Here is a 26265-nt window from a genome sequence, read left to right as displayed (position 1 = left end):
CTACGATCTTCCTCGCTGCTGTGGGTTGAAATATAAGGCTCGAGCATAAAACTTGTTGTGAATATGAACCACACGATAGCCTATTATGGCAGCAAGTCTAATTGCATCAACACATCCTCGTTAAGTCACTACTGCCCATAAATACGATTCTCTCTTCACATATTCCATCATCCTCATTCCTCTGGAGTCCAGAAAAGTAGTTCCAAAAATCATAAGTGGTTGTCCTATAGAGAGACTGCCCCAGCCATGGGAATGTGGACTGAATATTTGCCCTTATTAATTTGAAATGTGCCTGTTATAATGATGTATGCTGTTTTAAAACACCCTCATAAACTGTGCGTTCTGTTTGAAATGTCATTCCTATCGTATAGAACACGTTAAAATAAGAATATAAATTTTAACCTTTGTCCAAATCAAGATGCACACGTCCCTTGCCTAGTCAGATCAGAGCTGCTGGGCATGACATTTTTGCTGAATTTCAGAGGCACCTAGGATAATTAGGTTGCATATTAAAATAATTACAGTGCAGCTCTGCTAACTTCAGCAAATGTCAGATAGCACCGGCAAGCACAGTGTGTTGTCATTACTGCACAGTCCTGATCCCATTTAACTCAGACCCAGAGAAGGCCATTACAAATCTGAAAACAGCCTCACACTCTGTTCCAACATGAAAGGGATATATATATATTTTTTAAAGACAGAATATCAACAGATTTTGGTAAGTGTAAAAGTTTCCCCACCCACCTCTCTATCGTGTTTGTCAAAATGAAAAGTAACTCATAAGTCAGTGTCCGATTTAGTTAAAATAATAATAAACACATTCATAACGCGTGCATGTTTCACGAATTGGACACAATTGTCCGATCGAGAGCTTAGAGGTGCGGAGCCAGGGCTCAAAGCTAGTTAGCCAGGAAGTACGTTCAATTGCTGTGTGGTGTCAGTTTAATGTAACGTTGTCTAACGTTGTCCATCGAGTGATCGGGAGCTCATGAGTTCACGATAAAGGTTCTGAGTTGACAACCTTTCTAGTCTGGTGTCAACTCAGCCCATCATCAATCTAGAGTTGTTAAAAAGATGTACCACTTTGAGGAAAGTCAAGCTCGTCCTATTGCATTGTAAAGCGCTCTAGAAAGGGCACTGTATAAATCCGAAATGGAATAGAATTCCAGGACTAGACTCAAAGAAGGATGATTTCCACATCTTTCTCAGGACCACCAATAGAGAGAGACACGATGCTTCATTTTCACACGTAGGCTTTCGCGACCAATATTATCCACTGTTATGGACGATGCGTCGTGTCTACGATAAGACAGAGAGTTTGTGAGATCGGTGTGAGAGATTGAGACACCTGTGTCAGTGTAGGAAATTGAGGGCAAACGTGATGTGATAATGCATATAGCTGATGAGAAACTACGGTTTTTTTTTACCCAAAAAAACCTCACGAAGTCTCAAGAGTATTTTTCCAGAAGAACCTGCATTGGGATGTTTGGTCAATTCCTTTAACGATTGTTTGGCATGTGATAGGAGCCAGTGTACCTGGAGTAAAACCCACACATAGGAGGGGGTGACACTCTACACTGTGATCTTCTGGCCACCTCACAGCCCTAAGCCTCCAACACCAAGCAAGCCCTGGTAGTTATACATCCAAGTACTAGCCAGGACTATATTTGCTTCACTTCCAAGTTTAAAATCGTTATTTCCCATAAGCAATGTGTGGCAGTGATCAAATCAAGTGTCATAAAGGCATGGATTGTGAAAAAAAAACAGTAACTCGTTTTCACCCTCAGATCATATTCGAAAACACACATTCACATAAAAGCAGTGTATTTTAAATATGTTATTACCATATGTACAAAACTTGAATTTCACAAATAATATATTTTTAATCAGTTTTAGACATGAAACGTTTAATGGCTATCCATGTGCCTGCAATTTGATCGTTTTAATAATAAGACACGATTTAATATTTTATTTCCCTTAAGCAGTGCGGATTTATAATTTATTAGTAAATTATTTCGTGTAATTTGCATCCATGAAATCCTCTTTCGCGAGTTATTTAGATGTTCACTACGACGTGTATGCAGTATGAATGCATGCTCGGCAGCTGAAACGCCCCACAGAAGATGCATGGTTGTGTTTGAATTTGAGCAAATCATTGCACATTCTAATACAGGCTCGAGGTTGGCAACTGAATTTCTCTTCAGTATTTCAGTAATATTCCATTCTGTAATTGTAATCTTACAAATGGTACTTTGCACAAGTGTAATGATCGTGAACATTACGACCATTAAGTATACATTTTTCTTGCACTATGTCGGCTGTGATTATTCCAGGTGAAAAGGTTACAATACGGAAATTGGATTCGGGTACCAGATATGTTAATTTTATGTTAATTGCAATTACTAAATTATAGGCCCTCTGAAATCATACAATTTGGCTCATTTGGGAATGTCTCCTTTAATTAACATGGCACACATGTAGGCACAGCTGTATATTATGAGTGAGATTTATAAAAGAACATTCTCAGGAGTGCATTGTACATGATCACAAGCTTGAGTTTATTTGTGTTTATTACACAGACGATGGTCCCATTTAGCCAGTCGCCCGGCTATTTTACAAGGGAGACCTGTGGTGAGTGAGCACAGCAGCGACAACAAAACAAAAACATCGACATTGCAGGGAACGAGTATGGCAGGGTCCTTAAGTAATATTATACCACGAACAACACAAGGTGGCTCGGCAGTACATTTTGAGCCGAGGCACTCTGTAGTGTCTCACTGATCACGTGTGCATTGGGGCCACCGATCGGCACCGACTGTCTCCATCACGTGGCCCTAAGTTCGTGGCAGAAATTCCACTTTCTGTGGCCTCTAACTCGTCCTCAAATCTTCCCATTGGCCACATTTTTACTTGTACAGATTAAAGGAATTGCACGCCAAATTTGAGCATAGAGGTCCACTCCCGAGGTGGTGTTTATGGATACCAAGTTATTGTCCATAACAACACTTGGAACAACGAATAATGGGGACAAATGATCATATTATCCCTCTTTATCCATGGACTTGCCTCACATGGACGTGCTGTGTTAGTCCTATTATCCACAATAATTTTTGCTGAAATCTGTTATTCAAGTGTATCTGTTATTTGATTTGCCAAATAAGAGGAATAATGTTAGCAGAAAACCACGGATTAAATATGATTTGCCAATAATTTCCCCACGATTAACGTGGATAAAAAAATATCACTGTTCATGGAGGTATGGGTATGGTTTATTTAGCTGGTAGGTGAATGTGAATACGATAAAACAGTAAAATCACACATTATGATCCTATTTAGAAATCAGAGGCTCGAGCAAAATTTACATTTTGATATCTGCCAGGATAAACTAATCTAAACTCGTTTTTTTATTTTACCAGGTAAATCCCACTGAGCTGTATAACTCTTTTTTCAGAAGCGACCTGGCCACAAATGATAGCCCAATGAAGTGGCTTGTAATGTGGAAATTTAAAGCAGCCAAATACTCTAAACGCGTGTTTCTAAATGCGGAGGGAAAAACCGGAGGACCCAGGAAAAAAATCCACACGACCACGGGGAGAAAATGCAAACTTCAAGCACAGGGGTCAGGTTTGGGAACAAACCCACGACCTCCTGTATATGAGGCGAGGTAGTTAACATCTCGCCACCGCCGATGCATTACACAATACAATAGAAAAAAATATTTTTGCCAGCAAAAATAACATTTGCCCATTGTGAATTGGGCCTTAAGGTTATTCCGTGGTTGCCTCACGATTACGTCCCAACGACTGCTTTCGCAGCTTTAAATTGTTAAGGTGTTCCAAAGTGGCCTGTTGAGACACTGGATATGTTCATTCTCTTACCACCATTCACCTAATCCACAACGTGCATGCCCCCTGCAAATATAGCCAACCACCAATGAATTACCCTGCGTGTACGTGCTAAAACATTCATTTACACTCGTGGTGTTTTATAATACGAATGTCAACGTTCCTACATAGCGAAGTGAGCATTGGTTGGAGCCTGTATCAATTGGCAACCTCGAGACAGAAAAGCCGCATTCCTATGGCGCGTGCAGTATTTTAATACAGCAACCGCTGTTGTCTTCCCACGAAGCGGTATGTATTTATTTGTTATGGAGTGTTGACGCGGCAGGCATGCAGGCAACAATAAAGCAACAACGCAGTCCTACATTTGCCGACACGTTGTGGCCGCGATGGGAAAACTCGTTATCCGTAACGGACCGTTCAGGTGGCTGAAGCAGACCTTCATGGAGGCCGACAAGAACGGCGACGGATCTCTGAGCATCGACGAAGTCCTGCTTCTCATGCACAAGCTCAACGTTAACCTTCCCCGCAGGAAGGTTAAGCAAATGTTCCAGGTGAGAGGTGGTGTTTAAGCGCGCATGCCCTTCATGTCGCACGGCACTACAACCGATGCGGGAAAGACTGCCACTCGTATGTCGATTTGAAACCCAGCAGACTGCCCTGGTTAATATTGCTTGTACATTGACTGTAAAGCATGCGCCTATCTGCTTCACAGTAATGTCGTTGGAAAAGAGTAGACCATTGTGTGTCAGCGTAATGGTAAACATTTTCCAAATATAAAAAAAAAAATTACCCACAAATTACTGAATTGTGAATAAACAAAACAATCATCGCCCCCTACTGGCAAACTGTTGTCTGCTTGTGCTGCACATGAACTGCTGCCTCTGGGGGGGGGGGGGTCCCTTTGAATCCACGGTGCCGAGATGTTAACGACTTCACCTGATATACAGGAGATTTTGGGTTCGATCCCGACCCTGTCGCCTGTATATTTGGAGTTCGCGTGTCTCTCTCCCCGTGGTCACGTGGATTTTTCTCCGGGACCTCCGGTTTTTCCCTCCACATTTAGAAACACGTATTTGGCTGCCATGCATTTCCACATGATAAGCCACTTAGTTGAGCTATCATTTGTGGCCAGGTCAATTGTGCAAAAGAGCTGTATAGCTCAGTGGGCTTTACCTGGTCAAATAAAAAATAGTTTAGTTTAGATGAGATACGATTTAAGGCACTTTGAGATGCTGAGTCATTTAAGTGCCCTATAATTGCATCTATTATTTTCATTGTTACTGTCAACAGCGTCATCTTTGCATGTAAAAGAAAACAACTATCATTCGTGGAGCGGTGGTGAACGAGTAATGGCACTCTGCTAATAACTGTCGTGATCACACCTGTAATATGAAAATTGCAGTCAGATGGTCAAATTATTATGGCTGCTACCTCCATGTGCTTTGGGTCCACTGCACGTGGGAGATTTCTCAGTGTATTCAAACATCGGTGCTCGAAGTGTCTTTCAAACTGGAAGGATATCCAATTGTTTGTTGAAACACACATTTCGGGGGCAACTTTGCTGCAGACCTGTATTTCTATTCCCCACATTATTGCCTGCCAGAAATGACACATTTTGTTGCCAAGTTTGGTTATTTGATTGGTTTGCCTTGCATTATTTATTTGGGTTATTTTTTTATTTCCTTACTTTGGCATTTATCAGTAGTGGTGTTGATGGTCCCGAAGGAAATACTGCTTTCTCACTATTGCAATGTGGGCTTATGCCACTGGCTTGGGATATTCCGAGGTGATCTGTGTTGTCCCATGCTCAATTAAGAAGCAAGAATATATGGGGTGCTTAAAGAGGTGTCATAACCCTTATTATAGAATTAGAGAAACCCATATGAAAAATCTTCATCCTATCAAGTAAATGTGCATATGCGTATTGAGTTTTATCAGTGGTAGTGTATCGGTTAGCGCACTGCGCTACGAACCCGGCCACCTGAGTTCGACTCCCGCTCACGGCTAACACCAGTGACGATTATCTGATCCGGTCCTGGGCCTCCTCCCCTAGGTCTACTTAGCCTCAATTGGGAACCTAGTGTGATGTGTAAAAACATTACCGCTAGGGGGACAAAGGCCACCCCACCCCCTCGTGTGCCGTGTCGGCCTTCATAGGTGGTCGCTAACAGCACTTGCCCCAACAATCTATTAAGACTATATGCGGGATATGTGTCTTTATCTGTGTTAAGTTTTATCAACCCAACTCAAACTGCTGCCTAATTCGAATTATTTCATCTTGGATGGCGCCTTCATTGACACCTTATACATTGGCCGAGATTCCCATCTGAACAACACAGCTGAGAAACACACTTAATTGGAAATCCCACCGATACCGTTTGTTGTGCAGGCGTCACCGCATTACCAATAAACAGCAACAAAAATCTGACCAAAGTGACCATTTGTCAATTCGAGAATACTGCCCTTGGACTTCCACGATGCACGCGCGCCTCTTCCCCCCCCCCCCGTGTGTCTTTTATCGACGTGCGGAACCCTCTGCTCCACAGGAGGCCGACACAGACACCGACAAGGGAACGCTGACCTTTGAGGAGTTCTGCGCCCTTTACCAGAAGATGTCCACCCGCCGTGACCTCTACCTGATCCTGCTGCGCTACAGCAACCGCAAGGACCACCTGACGGTCGATGAGCTTCAGCGGTTCCTGCAGATAGAGCAACAGGTGCCGCGCTCGCCTTGCGTCAACTGGATACGGATACACTTTGGCATTGAACACGAACACCAACAGGAGGCTAGCCAGAATAGTTAATTAAGGATATTGGCTTGTAGTGAGGTGTAACTCCACACACGTATGTATGTAAAAATTATTTTGCACCGTATGTAGCCAATCGTGCTCATCGGAGGTGCAGGATGTTAAACATCTGCAAGAACGAAGCATTTGCAAACGAATTAAGACTTGAGAGTTCTAATTACAATGGCCTTCCCAATTGCTTTGTATGTAAATTGAATCTTGGGCATCGGAAAAACGGTAACATTTTTTTGAGATTCAATACCACAAGAACACAGTTCGTAAATCCCTGGGTGGAAAGAATCACAAGCGGGCCACTTATTCGACGAATCCCAAATAGCACAGAGAACACTGAAGGGTGAACACCGTAGACAGCTGAGCTACTCTGGGCAAATTATATTAGAAGAAGATGCAGAAGTAGGCCTGTTAAAAGATAACCATGCAATGAAAAGTACGATGGGAAGAAGTGTAGAGCAAGTTTTTCGACAGGACGGGGGAGAGAGCGTGAATGAGAAGGCAGGAATTAATGCAGTGAGCAGTCGGAACGGCACAATACTTGATGAAGTGGAGAGTGCTCGTTGTGTATGCCGCAGAGTCTCACAGGGGATCTCCTAAACGACAACATCACTCGTGAAAGCAATGAGCTCACGTGAGCGCCTCCAATGGAAATATTTTGACAGTGGATGTCAACCACAGAGGGTGGTGATTAACATGTTGTCCTCGCGCAGAGTCCATATTTTCGTGTTTGCCATTGCACCTGTGTGAGTGATATTGGCTGTACATAATTTACATTTAAAATACAATTATTTCTCTGATCGAAGGCAAATGAGGGCTCACTCACTCAGAGGGGTAATCCCCATTCGCGTGTCGCCAGCATTCAACGTATTCATTCAGCGAGTGCGTAATCGCCGAGCCGCGCCAGTAGCGTCCTCGGTGGCCATGTGCGGTTCTCGTGGCCAGTGGACGGTCACCACCAGTACGCAACATCGTTTGTACGATGCCACAGCTGCAGCTTAGGTTGGCGTGAAGACCCCTTAGGGTAGAGGTTGACTGCGCAGAGAGACCTTGCCCTGTTCCAGAACCTGTTCAGCAAGGCCCATTCAACGTAAAACCATCCTATATACATATATACATACGTTTAATGTACAACGTGTCTTAAGTGTAACTGCAGCTCTAGATGCTGTAAATATGAAACGCAACACAATTTAAACTTGCGTAGCGTCTAAACGCCGCCGCAATTCAGGACACTTCACAAAATGCTTTTCGATACGGGGTGGGGAAGAGTCCCCCCATTTAATGTTGTCATTGCACCGAAACCATTCTCAAGCCTGTCTCGCCAGTGAAACGAGCGTCGCCGATAGTGGTCATCGCAGAGACGCTGGCCCCACAAACAACGTAACGGGCGAGATAGTCGGGCGTGTGCGTGCGTCGTCACCTGCGTTCAGGCTCTCCCTTATCTCTTCGTTCACCTGGCTTTAAGAAGTGAATAATAGATGAGGCAACTGTTTCTGAGAGCTTTTAATGCCCGCTATATAATGGGGGCAGACGCTCCGACCAGAGGTGAGTTGCGGCAAGGGGAGAGCGGATTGCACCTTGAGACGTTTCATTTGCCTGAGCGGTGAAGCAATTGACCCTCCACTGTGTTTCGGTGAATTGTTACAGTGTGGCCAAGAAACGATAGGTTGGAATTTTTGTTTTCGCTTTTCTGTAAATGGCGATTCCCTCTCGTGGATGCAAGAATTGGACTGAAAACTCATAAAATATATGCAAGATCAATTAAATCTTTGGCAACATTTTATCCTGAATCAGCCCTGATCTCATTAGATCCAGGAGGATAAGAAAGGTTGAGCATGGATAGTGCGTGTATGGGTGAGGACCATGCATAACACAGGTGCTGTTTCGGCTACTGCTGCTGTCAGCAAAAAGCAGTGCAGCAAACTCCATTGTTGAACTGTACTTGCTTCGGTATTATGCTCCTAATCTGCACCAAAATTTGCACTGTCCAGCGTGGTGAAGTATAGCTAAATAACCTCCATGACCCATGCAGTGTGGAGAGGCCCTCGTCCATTCAGCAGTGGATTGACAAACATATACTGGACATAAAATGGGGCCTTTTCTGCCAGTATCAAAGTATGAAAAAGTAAGAATAGGTTTTACCCTTTCTGGCCTATAAAACTGGTGTTACGATGCTCAAACACCAAATATAAACCTTTGGCAAGGAATAAAGTTCGCATTAACCACACACAGTACTTGTGGTGAACATGCAAACAAACATCCTCTGATAATACATGGGCATTGTCTTTGAAACTAATTGGCCTACACCAGAGACAGCCTTCTTTAGGGCCTAGTCTCACCAGTGTCAGACCACTGAACATGTTTGCATGTTCACCACAAGTACGTGTGGTTAATGCAGACTTGATTCCTTGCAAAAGGTTTATATTAGGTGTTTGAGCATCTTAACACCTGTTTTATTGCCAGAAAGGGTTAAACCTATTCTTATTTTTCCATATCCTGGATATATTCATAAAAAAAGATAAAACCTTGAATTTATTACACATGCAATTCAATGCATGTATCATCAGGAGCATGAGAGATAATATTAATTGATCAATCAATGCATCGCTCCAGCTCTGGCGGAAAGTACGGAGCGCAAGTTCCGTTGACCGCGCCGTATATGTGACTGCACGGGACGTGCCTCGCCTTGAGTGTCCTGAAAAACTCGAGGCCTAAATTTGAGCCACACGTTGCACGTTCAGCTGCACGTGACATTTACCGTGTAATCTTTGCGAACGTTATTTTCCACTCTTTGAGTGAATTTAAAAATAATAACAGCAATAATGGGGCGGGAGGAGGGAAAAACCCATGGGATTACTAGTCACAAACCACCGCGTGGCAACAGATGGATGGATTAACAACCCGGGGTTCTTAATCCATTGCGTGATCTACAGATTTACATGATGCTTTATTGCACTGTATCCCGTGTCTCTGCGTGCTGCCTATTCGATGCGGAGCATTCGCAACATGTTGTACAAAAGATGTGTGAAACTCATTTCGTTTGGAAATATCCCCAATAAGTTAGACACATATTATTTACATTGGCATCCAATGCCCACTGGCGGTGATATTGCAGCAGAGTCATTTTCTTGAGACTGCTTTTTAAACGTAGATGTGTAAGGTCAGTGCTGGTCACACCACGCCTGATAGGTGCTCGCAAACAGCACCTGCCCCCGACCGTCTTTAAAGATAAATATGGAATTCATATCCATCTGGGTTGGCCCTATGGATAGAGCATTCGACTGTCAATTAGGAGGACGCAAGTTCAAGTCCTGGTCAGGGATTGACTCAAGCCCATCATCCTATTGGGGACAATAAATTGTGTGAGCCTATCCAGTAAAGCCAATGAGGTTGGCTCGGCAGTGGAGCGAGTGGCTTGCAATTGTAAGGTTTAACATTCCTGGTTGAGGAGTTGACTCATCCCATCATTTCTGTGGGGGTCTCTAAAACAAGTACTGCTTCATGGGGAAGCAAACAGAATTTCCACCACTGCCTCAGGGCTGTAAAGGACAGACGAGCGCAAACTCAATGCTCATTTAACCCTTTGCCGTAACAAGATGTCTGCAAGTTGCAGGACGGGTGTCCCGCTTACCGCTGAATCTCGGAACACGCAAGCGTTTCAGCGTTAATTTTATTTTGAGAAGCATCACGCCGTTGTTTTAGAGACATTGTACTCGCCACAGTGAAGTGTAGCGACTCTATGATAGCTGGCACCAAACTGTGCCACGCGCCATCCCGCATGGCATTGTGGGAGCCTCAGTACTAATGAAGTTTATTTTATTTTATTTATTTCGGTTCCGTTGTGATAACGTACACATACGTCATTGGAACGGGAAAGAGTTAACTATCTCAGTGTAGCTCCTCGGATGTACAAGGCATTCCAGCTTATTTGCAACATCAAGGTAATGATGCCCTGTTAGAGAAAAGTATAATATAGGTCCATAAGGAAGAGGGGGTAAGCAGCGAACGATGTGAATGCTGTCTCCCACACGCTGCAGATGACGGATGTGAGCAGGGAGCACTGCGTGGACGTCGTCAACATGTTCGAGCCGTGCGAGGAGAACAAGCAGCAAGGCATTCTGGGAATTGACGGTAACAGCAAAAAAAAACAACCTCTCAACATCTGGGTGGACGTCGGTACCATTTTATGTTAACGCAGGGATAGTCCCCACACGATTGCTGCGGATGCCACACTGGCATGCAGGCAGCAGTAGAATATCACATGCTTATTGTTATGTCTGAATTACTGTATTCAAGCCGTCCATTCGTTTGTTTTCATGCGTTTTTCTTAGTGCATTCTGAATTTTAAAAGTGTGTTAAATCCTCAGTGTCATGTCCATTATATAACTAACTGCAGTGTTGTTGTTGTTCCAGCCGTATTCCTCTTTCGTACACTCCGAATTTGCACAGGGTCGTTTTTCAAAGTCGCATGCAAAGTGCTGGAATTTATGCTGAAAATTAATGCATGGCCGAAGCAAGCTTGGAGGAATGTAGCGCAAGGAACTATAAAAGCATAGGCAATAATCTAAGGCCATAAAGTAATAAAATTTAATGCATCGAACATATTAAAAGCAAGGCAGGTTTTTGCCACTATAGCAAATGTTTAATATGCTAATGTGTCACCACTTTAACCCCGGAACAAAACTAAAACATGACAAATGTACACATCTATATATACACGGCAGCCTGTGGTTCGGCAATGGGTACAGTTTGTTACGTGAATGTAGAAAGTGCATTGGCCTTGCGAGCAATATTGGCTCGCTGCCGTCGACTCAGCCCATCACCCTGTTTCCGATAAAGTTGTGTTCCACTCTGTGCAACAAAACAAACAATTACTTCTCACGTGAAGTGACTGCTAGAACTTCCACCGCTCGATCAGGGTCACCTATGGAGATAATTGCTGCCTTCTGTTTCATTCTTGGTGGGGTAAATGGGGGGTAGGGGGGAGGTGCATTGAACATTTTTATATTGTTGATATTGACAAAAGAGAATACATGGAATGTTTTATTATTATTATTAAAGTAGGGCCCTATTTGAAAATCCTGAAATTTCATGACCGCCTCACCCCCTCACCCCCTTGGGAGGTTTCTACGTTTGCCCCTGCTTTCCAGAAGCCATGAGAAATCAGACTCTTGAAAGGGATGTCCCAGCTCCCTTCGTGTCTCGTCCCAGTGCTTCCACAGCTGCTAGGTCACTGTGTGTGTGGGCCCTCCCTCCTCCTGCCTGTCCGTAGCCAGAGGGAAGCGTTCGTAAAAAATAAAATGTACTTTTTTAATTTTTCACTCGGTGATATTGACGTACAGGTGGGTTGCAGACTACTTATGTCCAACATCAACCCGCGCCTGCCTCTGACTCTAGCTTCTTCAACTCGTGCTATACCCAATCACAAACGAATTTGATGTTTTCGAGATATGTATTTGCCACTTGTCTTTTAACATTTCTAAAACACGGCTTAATACGTACTTGGTGTTAGGTTACGCTAACCGAGCAATAATATATATATTTTTAAAACACTCACGAAGCTCAGAAGTTGACCCGCGGCTATTTGATCCGTCTTTGCCACCCGCGTTGTCCCGGTCTGTTTCTGAGGGAAGCTTCAGCTGCTGGCTACTATGCCAAGGTGGCCCTGCTATCAGAGTCTGGTTGGCCTGACATGGTCAACACCGGAAATCCAGGTTGAACCCACTTCCCATTGGCTGTGGAAACACGGCAACTGACTCCGCAGGCTTCTGTAACACACAGAAGTTAATCACCTTTGACTGCCGATGATCAAAATGTACCTTTGAAATTGATTTTTTTACAATCTATAACTTAAAGAATGACAATGCACTGCTATCACTGCTGCTTCCCCACCATTCATGTGCTGCCGCTATTCATTTGATTAATTTAGCCACGCAGAGTGATATATCATGCCGACATGATTGATGGTACCTGTCCCTCCGTACATCGCTGTGGGCTTCTATTCAATGGCAGAGAGAGAGAGAGAGGATGAGAGAAGTTGTCAAAACACACATGTGCACACACACTTATACTCTACATTGTATAATGTGTATATATGTTCATGCAGGCTATATACATATCTTGTGCATACGTATACTGTATATACACACACACGTTTTATCTTTACACATACATGTACAATGCAACATACATATACACCCACAAAGTAGCCTATCGAGTAATTCATAACTTGAATTTATTCACATTGCTGTAACAGCAGCATGCTAACCATATTGTCATTATGTGAAACTATATAAACACATCGGTCATGCACGCTCATATGCACAAATTATCACCCGGTAGTTTAAGTAATGTTAAAAATTACAGTTGGATTGTGTTAGAGTACCCCGAGGCGGGAATTTATGATAATCACGTGACCCAGGATGTGGCCAATTTCATGAGATTCCAGATGCTAAGGAGAATGAAGCCTCGGTCGTGTTTGGATGGGTGACCACCACTGCTTACCATGTTTTGTAGGTATAAGGCTACAGGCTGTGAGGTGACCAGGAGATGACAGTACAGAAATGGGCTCAGCCCACATATGCGTCGAATGCATGTGGGCTGTGTGTGTGTGGGGGAGCTTGGATTCATCTGTGGGGAGCTTGCATCGTTGTCCCATCGCATCCAAGGGGTTTTGCCTTGGTACTCTGGTTTACACCAACACTCCAAACACTCATTAAGTCAGGGGTGGGTAACGTCCGGCCCGCGGGCCGTATGAGGCACCGCGGAATCATTTGGGTCTCTGGCCCTGCCAAGGCAACCGCAGGCGGGACTCGAAATTCAATAAATCTAGGAGCAAACGTGGAAAAGCAGTTGCGAGTAGCAACATCGTCAATACCAGCTAACATCATCACACGCCTCACCAAAGAGAAGCAGTTCCAGCCATCGCATTAGGGGCGAGTTAATTAAATGTTTGACCAAATATAACAGGCTAATTTTTCAGTTGATAATTTTGTATGGCCCACGAATGATGTTATAAATATCCAAATGGCCCTTGGCAGAAAAAAAAGTTCCCCACCCCTGCATGAAGTGATCTACAAAATGGGACCTTTTTTGCCAGTATCAAAGTATGAAAAAATAAGAATAGTTTTACCCTTTCTGGCAATAAGTTCAAACACCAAATAGAAACCTTTTTACTGCAAGGAATCAAGTTCGCATTAACCACACACAGTACTTGCAAACAAACATGCTCTGATAATATATGCATTGTCTTTGGCCTACACCAGAGACAGCCTTCTTTAGGTCCTAGTCTCACCAGTGTCAGACCACTGAACATATTTGCATGTTCATCACAAGTACTGTGTGTGGCTAATGCAGACTTGATTCCTTGCAAAATGCATATATTTGGTGTTTGAACATCTTAACACCCGTTTTATTGCCAGAAAGGGTCAAACCTAACTTATTTTTGTCATACTCATGAAGGGAATTGGCTAAACATCCCCAATGCAGGAACCTCCTGAAAAAGAGTGTCGTGACTCAGTGAGGCTTTCCTTGGTAAACAATTGGCCATTTTTTTATTCCTGTATTATACTATTAGTAAAATAATGCATTGACATTATTCAAGAGTAATTTAATTTCCCGTGTTGGCCGAATGAATTAGCCTCCAATCTCGTGCGCGGCAAAAGTGTTCGTCACGAGCTGTCCCAAAGCACTTTGTACAGGGCATGCAATATTTAAATGGCCTGCTTGAATTTCATAAGGTCATACCGCTGCATGCTGTGCCTGGGCGTTACACTTTATACAGCGGTTCACATTCGACTGCACACTATTATATCCTCATTAACCAGGATTTCCTCCCGCCCGGGGGTGTGTTAACCACGCAGAACTACTCTGAAGCTGTTGTTTGTCACATCACGCCACGTGTTAACACCACAGGGTAATCTGTCCTACACTACAGTGAGCTATACACGTAGCACATGCTGTGCTGTTTAACGCATCACATCTTTCACTAAAAAAAAAAAAGATGGAGCAATCGCGCAGCGGGTCATTCACCGTCCTAGGAATCCGGCGACCTGAGTTTTATTCCTGGCCATGGTTAACTTCAGTGGCGAGTGGTATTTTAATTTGCCCTGAGCCGCGCTGCACTTCATCAACCTGTACTGACAATTGTGGTGAGGTATGATAAAAACAATTTCCCGCGACTGAAACGGCATGGCAAGGCCTTCACCCAGCAATGGATTGCCACAGGGCTATAGTGTTCTTTTTTTTTTACAAGAGGTTTAAAAGTAATACCATTTGTAGTTTGGTGGTATAAAACAAATTGCTTGCGACTTTTTCATAGCGGTAGCAGTATTGTTTGAGCTATAGGGTGCAAACACACATCACTGAGCGGGAATATATGACGGGCATTTAAAAAAAAATTGAAACCGTATCCGTTCAGTGAGACGTAGAATTCCATTGCTGCAAATGGCAATCTGCCGAAGACATTGACCTTGCCGATTCTGTCACGTGGCTTTGGGCTGGGGGAGCGGGGTTCGAGGGCAGCGATGCTCCCCACCGAGCGAAGCGGCGATAGCTGACGCTGTGCGGCGAGCACAACCCCAGAACGCGCGACACGCCGCCACCGGGATTGTTAAGTGACCCTCGATGTCCAAGAAAGTTGCGTGCCACCCTTGCGTGAAGACAGGAGCCACGGTGCAACTGTTGGTCACCTTATAGGAAGCCCAGAGAGGCGTGGAGACTCATAGAGACGCGTAGAGGTACGTTGAGGACCTAAGCCACGGTGCGACTGTGGCCATGCAACCCACACTATGGGTTACCTTATAGTGAACCCATAGGGACACAGAGACTCATAGAGACGCATAGAAACACATTCAAGACACGAGCCACGTGCAACCCACACTATGGGTTACCTTATAGTGAACCCATTGGGACACAGAGACTCATAGAGACGCATAGAGACACATTCAAGACACGAGCCACAGTGTGACTGTGGCCATGCAACCCACACTATGGGTTACCTTATAGTGAACCCATAGGGACACAGAGACTCATAGAGACGCATAGAGACACATTCAAGACACGAGACACAGTGTGACTGTGGCCATGCAATCCAAACCATGAGCCAAGTATTAAACCACTGTCGTCTGCACTCATTCAATGGAGGATTAACAAAACTCACGAACTCTCTCCTGAAGCCCTCTCATGTCCCGCAGACCTCGACACTGGCATTTTAAAAAATCTCCCAAACATATCGACATTCTCAAGAATACAACTACCGTACAGTACTCGTTAAAATGGATTTTGAAAATGGTTGATGGGTATAACTTTATCAAATTTAAATGAGAATTATATTGTGTAATGCTTTTGCCTTAATTGCCCTAGCCAGTTGAATTCTCATGATGTAGGGTCACATTTTGATTCTTGATTTGATGTGTTGCCGATGTAGTGCATTTAGCGCCTCTGGTGGCTGCAGCAATTGCATGAACCAATTGCATACAACATTGAGGGATTGAAAATGTGTTGATTGTATACAGATCATTGAATTTTTTAATCATGAGGGTAAGAATAGATTTTAATCAATGAATCGAAGCATAATTGCATTCCTAATATATAGCTACTTTTAAAGGGTTGACTGGAGGTGGTGTATATTGCTTACAGGGCAATATTTATGTATATATTGATTAATAATGATATTTTACACTCACATTACATGTTACAAATTGTGTGTGACAATAAATTATATGCCATTAATGTAAAGTGTATGGAAATGGTATGCTAATGATACATTTATGGTAATGTAACGATCAAAATTGTACACATGACGCATAAATCATTGAAAGATAATGCAAGTAGAGAATTCCTATAAATTAGGAATACGTGACTTCATTAAAATTATATCCCCGCATTGTGAATATTCATCAACTTGCTGGTGGGTATGAATCATTACATTTATAGTATATACTACAGAAATTATTTACAAGAAATGGTTTTGTGCCAGGATGTGTTGCCGGACTGCCAATAGATTTATAGCGATGGAATAAACGTTCACTTTATAACTGTGCTGATAGACCAACTGGTCATCTAAGTCAGATGTATTTTGAAGCTCAATTTTACGACATTCTTTTTATGCAATCTTGATTTTAAGCTTTCGTGATGATGGTGATGATGATGGTGAGGGTGAGAGCCCTTCGACGGTCAAGAATATTTAGAGACACGACGGCGGCTGATGCCCTTGTTATAAATTGGCGTCTTACTTCTCCCGACCACTGCTTCCCCTGTACATCACCTCGGCCTCAAGCGAGGGCCCAACGCAATTGTCTCCACTGCGTTGATGTTGGCGCACTATTGTCCCTTGGTCGTAATTTTAGGATGACATCACTCAGCAGAGGCCCTTTCCACATTCATATAGTCATTGTGAATAGGCTGGTAAAGCGCCCTCCCACCAGATCCTCATGTAGGTATGCTGAACTTCTTTCGCACCGTACGGAGCCAACCGTGCTAATAGGTGCTCGCCAAATCACACTTTTCCCCAGCAATGCGTGTTTATTAAGGTGGGATCATTATCTGGGTTTTATATATATATGAACATCTATAAACCATATTGTTTGGGTGTTACGGTAAAGCCACGTAGATAGAAAAAAATTATAAAAATATCACGACGTATCGATCGCAACACAAGCACTCGTCATCAGGTGAAAAAATGGCGAGAGAGCTGCTGAGGCAGGATGTTATAAAGGTTTGAGATGGGTGCAGCCCAAGGGTCATGAGCAAAGTGGGCGGGGCTAGTGAAGAAATTTGCATGTCAGTATAAAATCGGAGTGCTGAGCTACCTCCACGACGACGAAGCTATGGAGGTGGCCATTTATATTGTGAGAGATTAGCATGTCAATGTAAGATCGTAGAGTCACCGTCATATCAAGGAAAACGAGCAACGGTGGCTGTGTTAGTGAGACATTTAACCTGTTAATGTGAAGGCATTTAACTTGTTAATGTAACACCAGAGAGTCGAAAATAACTACTAAACATCACAGCCAGTTATGACTTAACTTGGTTAATAACGTCCTTCCAATGATTTCCCAGTTTGTACCCATCTTCTCGGTTGAAATTGTGTCTGTGTTTATATATCTGGATGGCTTGATGAACGATTAAAACGTCCAAGAATGGTAACTTGCCATCCTTTACCGAAAGACCAAAGAATATGAATTCCTGCAGTCACGAAAGCTTTAAGCCATCAAACCGCACTTGAGTAAACATTCAATAGAAACACGCGTTGAGATTATTTTGATTATCTGGCTGCTATTAATGTCCACGCGATAAGCCGCTTTGTTGAGCTATCATTTGTGGCCAGGTCGCTTCTGAAAAAAGAAGCTAAGAGCTCCGTGGGCCTTTATCTGTTAAAATAAAAAATAGTTTAATTTTATTTGTATTTTCTTGTCATTTGCTTACCATTCCTATACTCTGCACTTCTATCTGACCCACGCCTACTGGACATCCGTGAAAAAACGAGCTTTAAAGCCCATCGGATTCCACCAGTATAAATGCATACTCTGATTTTGAATATCCATACGTACTGCTAATCCGATTCGGTTTTCAGGTTTCACAAACTACATGCGCAGTCCGGAGGGAGATATCTTCAACATGGAGCACTACAAGGTGAACCAGGACATGATGCAGCCGCTGTCTCACTACTTCATCGCTTCGTCCCACAACACGTACCTGACCGGCGACCAGCTCATGTCGCACTCCCGGGCCGACATGTACGCCTGGGTGCTACAGGCCGGCTGCCGCTGTGTGGAAGGTACGTACTTACGCCCCCGTTCTTTGTGTCTACGCTCCGTTCTCCTATAACGCGAATTTTGTATATAACGTGATGAATGTATCAGGGAACACATTTTTTTTTTTAATATGCGACTGCCAATTGGATATAACGCGATCGAATGAACGGAACTACGTCGCAGCGAGTAGGAATAAGCGGTTGTACGGCTGCCTCGGCGTAGTATCACACGAGGCGGGATGCTGCTGGATGCTTCTAGGTGCTACCCATGCGCGTTAGTTTTTGTTCAGCCTGCATACGCATCTCACGTGTTATCGCGAACTGTGCTTTATACCCGATGTTATATATTATTTATTATAGTGCGATGTTTTCATACCGCGGTGTTCTTCAAGAACGCAACTACTGCGTTATAGGAGAACAGACTGTATATATGTATGCGTCTTGAGGAGAGCGGCAGTGTAGTGATTAACCAAGTGCACTACAAACCCGCTGACCCGAGTTCGATTACTTCTCACGGCCAACGCCAGTGACGAATATCTGAAATGGTCCTGGAACCTCCGTTAGGTCGACTCAGTCTCAAACGAGTGCCTGGTGCGGTGTGTAAACATCGCCACGGGGGAGACAAAGGCGGCCCGGGCGTGGTGCCGGCCAGCCACCCCCTCGTGTACTGCGCTGGCCTTCATAAGTGCTCGCTATTGTCTATTGCAACGTGTTTTTATCTTTTGTGATTTGCTTCTCCTTTTCGGTACTTGTCACCTCCTGTCGTGTTTTTGTATTGTTGTAACTTTCTGACCCGCTCCTCCTGGACATCTGTAATAAACTCCTTAATTTTTTTTTTAAAGAACGTTTTTATTAACAACTTCGTTTAACTCACGGTCGACAAGTACGTGAATGGCGCTTGAGACACGCGGCGTCTGCATTTTGTGCCAGCCGATTCCACAGTTTCGGGACCGCGGCGTTTTTGACCAACACCAAAATATATAATTAATAAGCCGTCGATAGAAAAAAATTGTCATTGCTTAAAAGGAGGCAATTAATTGATGAATTGATGCCGAATTTCATACAGGCATGCATTGTCTCCGGATCTGAGTACGTGTTCAAAATTTGGAATTGATTGGACAACAGGAGGTACACTAACTTTTGATTACAAGATTTGACCGCGACAAACACAAGTGAAGTTAAATACAACCGTTGAAAAAGAAGAGCTTCATAGATCATCGGATTTCTCCAGGATAAATAAAGATTCTGACTCTGCTAATAGCTCTTACCCAAACAGTCTGTGAAGGCTTCAAGGGGGAGTTTTGTGTCTTGTGTATATTGAGTGGAAGTGGAAAGCCCGTTTAACACGTAGGCTTTCATGACTAATGTATCATCCATAATATAGGTTCATTTCGTTAGATCACGTGAATATAAATGTGTCATTAAACCTACCACCACCCGACACAGCCAAATAGTAAGGTTTGTTATGTAAACAGAACATGCGTTGGAGAGAAAATCCACAACATTTACAATCTGAGTACGACGTTTCGCCAGTGAATTACAACCAGCATCATCGGGCGTACAGAAATGTTTCTGGAGAAATCTCCCTGTTTTGTCCTTTAAATAGAGGGATAGTGTCGGGTGGTGGCGGGTTTAACAACACATTCATGCTTACGCGATCTAACCCAACAAAAACCTTTATTATGAATGGAAAGCCTGTTAACAAATCGGAGCTCCTATCCCCCATCCGCAGTCACCCATAAAAATCGCACACATATCCACTGGTTGATTTTGAAATGGAGCTAATGTTAAATGCTGATGTAAATGGTTGAACGGATAAGCAGCACCGGGTAAATACGCCGAGTGAGTCGACATTGTAATTTTAACCTCATTCACATACATTGTGTGCCATGAGATTTCAAATGACACCTTATTCATTGAATTTTGTGGAGTACCCTCTGATCATTTTTCTGGACAAGAATTCCAATGTACAGATTAGCAGCTTGTTATGGAGAGTCTAATTGGTATAGACTCCCATGACTGATGATGTAACATCTGTACGAGCTAGAAAGTTTAAATTAGACTGAAATATAGTATAATTTATGCTTACAGTATTACTAAATATAAAAAAAATACTGCAAAGTTTCGCCACCTAAAATGTATGGCCTGGAGATAAATTGGTTGGGCTAAGCCTAAACTTCTACATTTCCGTACTAAGGGGCCGTCCATAAATGACGTCACGCACCTCAGGGGGGGGGTCAGACATTTGTGACGATGTGTGACGAGGGGGGGGGGGGGTTGAGAAATGTGACGTCACATCAAAATGCGCAACTTTAAATAAATATAGAATTGTTATAACAACACTAATTGTTATAACAACACTAATTGTTATAACAACACTCCTACAACAGCAGAGTGCAGCGCCACATTAAATATGCACTACAATGACAATAGTTTAAAGCGATTTGAAGCATGTTTTATTTTCAAAATGGAAATATGGTTTTGGGGGGAGGGGGGGTCAGAGCTTTGTGACGTCATATTTGAGGGGGGTCTGACTTTTTGTGACGCCGTGTAACGAGGGGGGGGGGGGTAAAAAATCGTCCAAAATCGCGTGACGTCATTTATGTACGGCCCCTAAAACGTAATCATATGTGATAGTCATCATAATTATGGTGGCGAGATCTTAACTACCTCACATGTTATGCAGGAGATCATGGGTTCGACCCTGACCCTGACACCTGCTGTATATTTGGAGTTTGCATGTCTCTCTCCCCGTGGTCGGGTGGATTTTTCTCCGGATCCTCCAGGTTTAGAATCAACATCACGTGTTTAGAGTATTTTGACTGCCATACATGTCCACGTGATAAGCCGCCCTTGTTGAGCTATCATTTGTGCCCAGGTTGCTTCTGTAAAAGAGCTATGTAGCTCAGTGAGCCTTACCTGGTAAAATAACAAATAGTTTGATGGGTAATGTTTTTTTTATTGAATACATATCAACGGTCATATCAATAGTCGAATAATATTTAAGTACACCAATTAATTCCCCTCCAGGGGTGTGATGATGAAGCCCATATAAAGTGGGCAGAGCCTGATTATTTGTTTAATGTTTGGCATAACTACTGGAAGTTTGATATTTGAGTTACTTTAAATGATCAGAGAGTATATTGCATCTGCTATGAGATTTACTAAAATTTAAATCCAATTGTATGAAAAGATGATCAGCAATTTGCATATTTAGATGTATGAAATATACATGCAGTAGTTATATGATACCGATATGCACATAACCGGGATTTTCTGTAATACTGTTATTTTTTTTGCCGGTTTTATAGTTGTACGGTACCCGTGTTATCTTGATATGTGCATGTTACGTTGTTTATCATTTTCTGTTTTTCACTTTGGCCCTTTTTTTTACTTTGCGCTGTCGTCTGAAAATTTCACTCCCTCGTACAGTGGCACTCATTTCCTACTAAGGGGTGGGGGGGGGATGTGGAGACTTGGCATAAGGTAATTGTGTAATACTTCACAAATAATGAAAGCCTGGTGGCAATTTGGAAAACGCACCAGTAATTATGCTCTTTGAATGATTTTCGCGAGAACCGCAGCAGCCACCGTCGTTGCTGGTTCGCGATATTGAGGCTGGAGCGCAGCTTGAGCGCGGGGTGCATCGTTACCACACACAGGGCCCCCCTCTAACGCCCCTCATTATGAGAGTCGCCGCGTGCCCTGCCGCGTTACAATCGGCCCTCCCCTGAGGGCGGCTGAAATGTGGAGCCCGCCGTAGCGCTGCACGGCGGCGTCAAGTGGCTGGAAATATTGGCAGGGAGGACGGGGACGTGGACAGGGGGGGATACTTTGACCATACTTTCACCGCACTGGTCAGTGCGGGTTGGTGAAGGTAAGAGCGAGTGCTGAACAACAATGCTCTCTGCTGCCCGCAATGCCTACATCTGCACCCCGTCAATTTGTGTCTCTCCAGTCTGTAAGCACTGCTTCGCTTTGCGAGATTTTGACGAGAGCCGGGCGCATTTTTCAGGTGATGTGAAATTAGTAACCCGGTGCAATGTGTAAACACGGTTGCTTGGACAGCATACTGGCCTGGACATTTACATAATCTCCTCTCGTGGTGGTAATAGGTGTGTTGCTAACTTAATGAGGTTGATCTAACAGTGCGGAGAGCACATTATGATCACGGCCCAAGCGCCAATTTTGCACCATAATTGCTGGAGAGGGAATCGTGTAAAAGCTGATTTCGCATTAAATTGAGGCCATTGTCGTAGGAATTGCGTATGATATTTCCCAAGCAAAGTAAAATATGTATTTTTTTTTAACTAAGGCGCAAAGTAAGTTAATTGGGTTTTGAAGAGTCCAGAAATATAATGAAATAAAACGACACCTTTTGTTAAATATACGAACTGTAATCAAAAGATGATTACGTGTATATATGCGTTGTCTTGGATAACACTTCAATGTAATATTCACTGCTGGAGCTTAAATGTTGAATTTAAATGTGTCATTGTAGGCAACCATTGTGATCTCATTAGATGCTGTGATACCTCATGATACAACACGCATTTTTTTCAACAATGAGAACACCTTACAGTTGGAAAAAAAACGAAGCTTAAATTAATTTGTAAATGTCCCGTGAAAACCTTTAATTAAAATAATGCCTTGATGTTTAACGAAATCACAACCGGACTAAGTGCCATGTGCAATTCGTCCGTTTCATTGAACATTAATTAATGTCGCCTGTTGGAGACAGGCCATTGAAACAAAATTAATGCATAATAAATGAGCTGCAAGACATAATTTACGGACGCTGGGATATAAACGTGCAGTACTACACAATTTGCTGGTGTACAAACAATAGCGTGACAACGTTCATTGTGTGAAATAAATTGAGGTATATAGGAAAAGACATTCCGAGAACAATATACACATTCTTCATTGAATAACCACTTGTCACATGTGCGTATACACGAAACTATTTTTATTTTACCAGGTAAGGCCCACTGAGCTATATAGTTATTTTTCTGAAGTGACCTGGCCACAAATTATAGCCCAATGAAGTGGCTTATCGTGTGGAAATTTACGGCAGCCAGCTACTCTAAACTCCGCATGTTGCTCAATTTGGAGGGAAAACTCGAAGGACCTGGACAAAAATCTACGCGGCCACAGGGAGAACATGCAAACTCCAAATATGCAGGCGTCAGGATAGGGATCAATCCCACGACCTCGTGTATAACAGGCGACGGAGTTAGCGTGTATATATGCGTTGTCTTGGTGTATATATGCACTCCTTTCCATTGTGCCTACTGGAAAAGCAATTTCATAGATCTGATGAAGGTGGAAATGGAATAAAGTAAAAGACATTGTCATTCTCGGTCGTATAAACAGAGAGCACTGTGAAGTTCACGCAGAAAATAAAACACTAAAAGAAGAAATTAATTTCGTTCAAAACTTGTGCCTGGCAGTAAATGTTATTCTCTCTAGATTTGTCATTGAGGCTTCTGTGGAAATTTATCTGTAGAGGCATAGTGAATAGTGCTTTCACATTTTCAGAATTTTCATGCGATTAAAATAAAGCTTCTCGTGACCTGGTAATTTTCTTGGGGCATTACCACATCTGTGGTGCCAATTTGAAAGTATATCTACTTCATTCACAAGTACGTAGAGCATTGTACATGCCTGTTCCTTCGACTACATCTCAGCTCTGAAAATTACTGTCAATTAACAATCACCGCTACCTCGAGGTTATCACTGTTAATTGCTCAAGTCTTACTCTTTGTTTTTTTTTCAAGTTCAAGTCTTGCCTTAGCATTTATCAGAGTTACAAGCGTTTTATATTTGGTGGGCAGTATATAATATTTTCTGCTATTTGTAAATCGCATGTTAAATGCCTTGCTGTTTGGGCAGTCTACCCATCTGCAGAAATATTATACGAGGCTAATTATATAATTATATTTCTGTTATTCATAAGATGCTTCTCCAGGTTTCCCTCGCTTAAATGCAGGTTCGGTTTGTGCGCTCTCACGTATATGTGGTTGAACCTATTTCCACTCACAATGCACTACGTGTTGTTTGAATTTACTTACACGCGGCTATGCGGTCAGATGTGAGACAACATTGTATGTGTACTGTATGTACCGTGTGCGCTACTCGGCAGGCATCTCTCTCGTGCGGTTTCGCTTTGTGTGCCTTTTTTTGGAACGCATTTACTACTGTCGCATTAAGCGAGGTTAACCCCGTATAATATTATCTGCTGTTTGTACAATCCCATGCGAATTGCCTTGCTGTTCATGCAGCATATTACATTGGGCAAATGATCTTACCAAAATCCCTAAGATTCATTGGTGTGATACAACTATACTTTGTCACCGATTTTAACGGCATGCTGCTGCAGGTGCTCTTACTTTCCAACACCTGTGTGCTTACATTGGGACATTTGTGTGGTGTCATTAACTTGCTGCTTTGTCCCAGGCTGAGCAGTTATTATTACACCATCTGTGTACAGACTTAAACATGCATGCAGTGGGAGTCTAAAATACCAACTAGATATTTTAGCTTATGACATTTCTAATATGGCTTTCTTGTTGGTGGAAAAAAAAAACCCCTATACATATGTAAAAAGCAACTGTACGTATTTTTGTTGTTGTATTTCTTCAATATTGCAAAAAATATAGAGCAATGGGCAGATAATTCCCCCACAGGATGGACCCTGGGGATGAGTGAATGGTGTTACCAATTACTGTGCTAATCGGTGAGAAGATGCCTCTGCACTGTGGGGCCTTAGCCCAAACATCTGTAAGTGGCTTTTGCCTCATTTTGCTATCCACTCCAGCCCCTCAGGGGGCGGCATGTTTCTCTGAATCGTATCAGGCCATACCATGCGATTGTTGCAAGCGCGGTATTAAATTAACTTGGTCATGTTCATCCATACACACATTATTGAGTCTACTGGGCATTGTTTTTTGTCAGTATGTGTTTGGACCGATTGTAAGGATACATGATTAAATTACTAGCAACCGTTACGTAATTTGACTAGAACTGGTAACTTCATGATGGAGGAAGCCCTGTTTTATATCACTGAATTAAATGTATATTTTAATCAGTGCTTATTATTTCATGTTGTGCAGTCCCTCCTAGCCTTCCCTCCATTCTTACTTTTTCGTCCATTTATTTTCCAGTCTGGTATGGATTTTAATAATACATATTTATACTTGGAATACAGTTTCAGTATCAATTGTGAAAATCTCATTTGAGACGAATATATGTTGGAGTTCTTAACACATCCATTGTAAAATATGAACACCCAGTCAAACCTACGTGTTTTTCAGTATTCTTTACAACTCCACTAAATGTACGTATTTGTGTCTATACTTTCAAAGCTTGCACTGTACTTTCATACCAATAGTGTGGTCAATTATAGTTGAATGAGCATGAGTTAACTTCCAGTGGGAAGTATTGGTAGGGCCCCTTCCTGGCCTTACAGGATGACCCAGCAGTAATGTACATCACTTGACCTGTAATCCTGTCACACGGTGCAGAAGCAAGGTCTACAGGGCTAGGTAATGTAAGTAAAAAAAAAATCGGCAATGCTGAAATCACTCTGGGGAATCTGACCAGAGCATTCACTCACATCCTCTGGGATGTGTGCCACAAATGTTCCTCCTAAAGGTGCACCACAGGTTACTCGGTCTTTTGCTGAGAAAGGTTAACGGTGGGGCATGTTCATTACAGCACAGGAAGCCTCGACATTCGGGGCAATAGACACAGTCCTGCCATTGATTTTCGCTCCGCGAAACTTGTAATTTTCTCTGGGACAATGGGGGCATTTCTCAGCGAGAAGCGATTAAAGGTGACGGCGCTATCCTTTGACTATTTTCCC

At 42.9% G+C, this 26265-nt stretch overlaps 1 protein-coding gene across 6 annotated transcripts in view; it reads left to right on the top strand.

The window, feature by feature from the left end:
• PLCH1 (phospholipase C eta 1) overlaps positions 1–26265 on the top strand; it is a 348896-nt gene that overhangs the window by 252330 nt on the left and 70301 nt on the right. For all 6 annotated transcript variants that reach the window (XM_032962321.2, XM_076070313.1, XM_076070314.1 and 3 more), the window contains 4 exons: positions 4267–4396; positions 6392–6562; positions 10681–10774; positions 18219–18422. In XM_032962321.2, coding sequence (XP_032818212.2) covers positions 4267–4396; positions 6392–6562; positions 10681–10774; positions 18219–18422 — 599 coding nt within the window. The remainder of the gene's footprint in view (positions 1–4266; positions 4397–6391; positions 6563–10680; positions 10775–18218; positions 18423–26265) is intronic.

Source organism: Petromyzon marinus, chromosome 28 (genome assembly GCF_048934315.1).
Source record: "Petromyzon marinus isolate PM22_M1 ecotype Great Lakes invasive population chromosome 28, UKy_Petmar_22M1.pri1.0, whole genome shotgun sequence".
Taxonomy (NCBI): domain Eukaryota; kingdom Metazoa; phylum Chordata; class Hyperoartia; order Petromyzontiformes; family Petromyzontidae; genus Petromyzon; species Petromyzon marinus.
The sequence above is the reverse complement of the archived record's forward strand: the minus strand, read 5'-3'. Positions and strand labels throughout refer to the sequence as shown.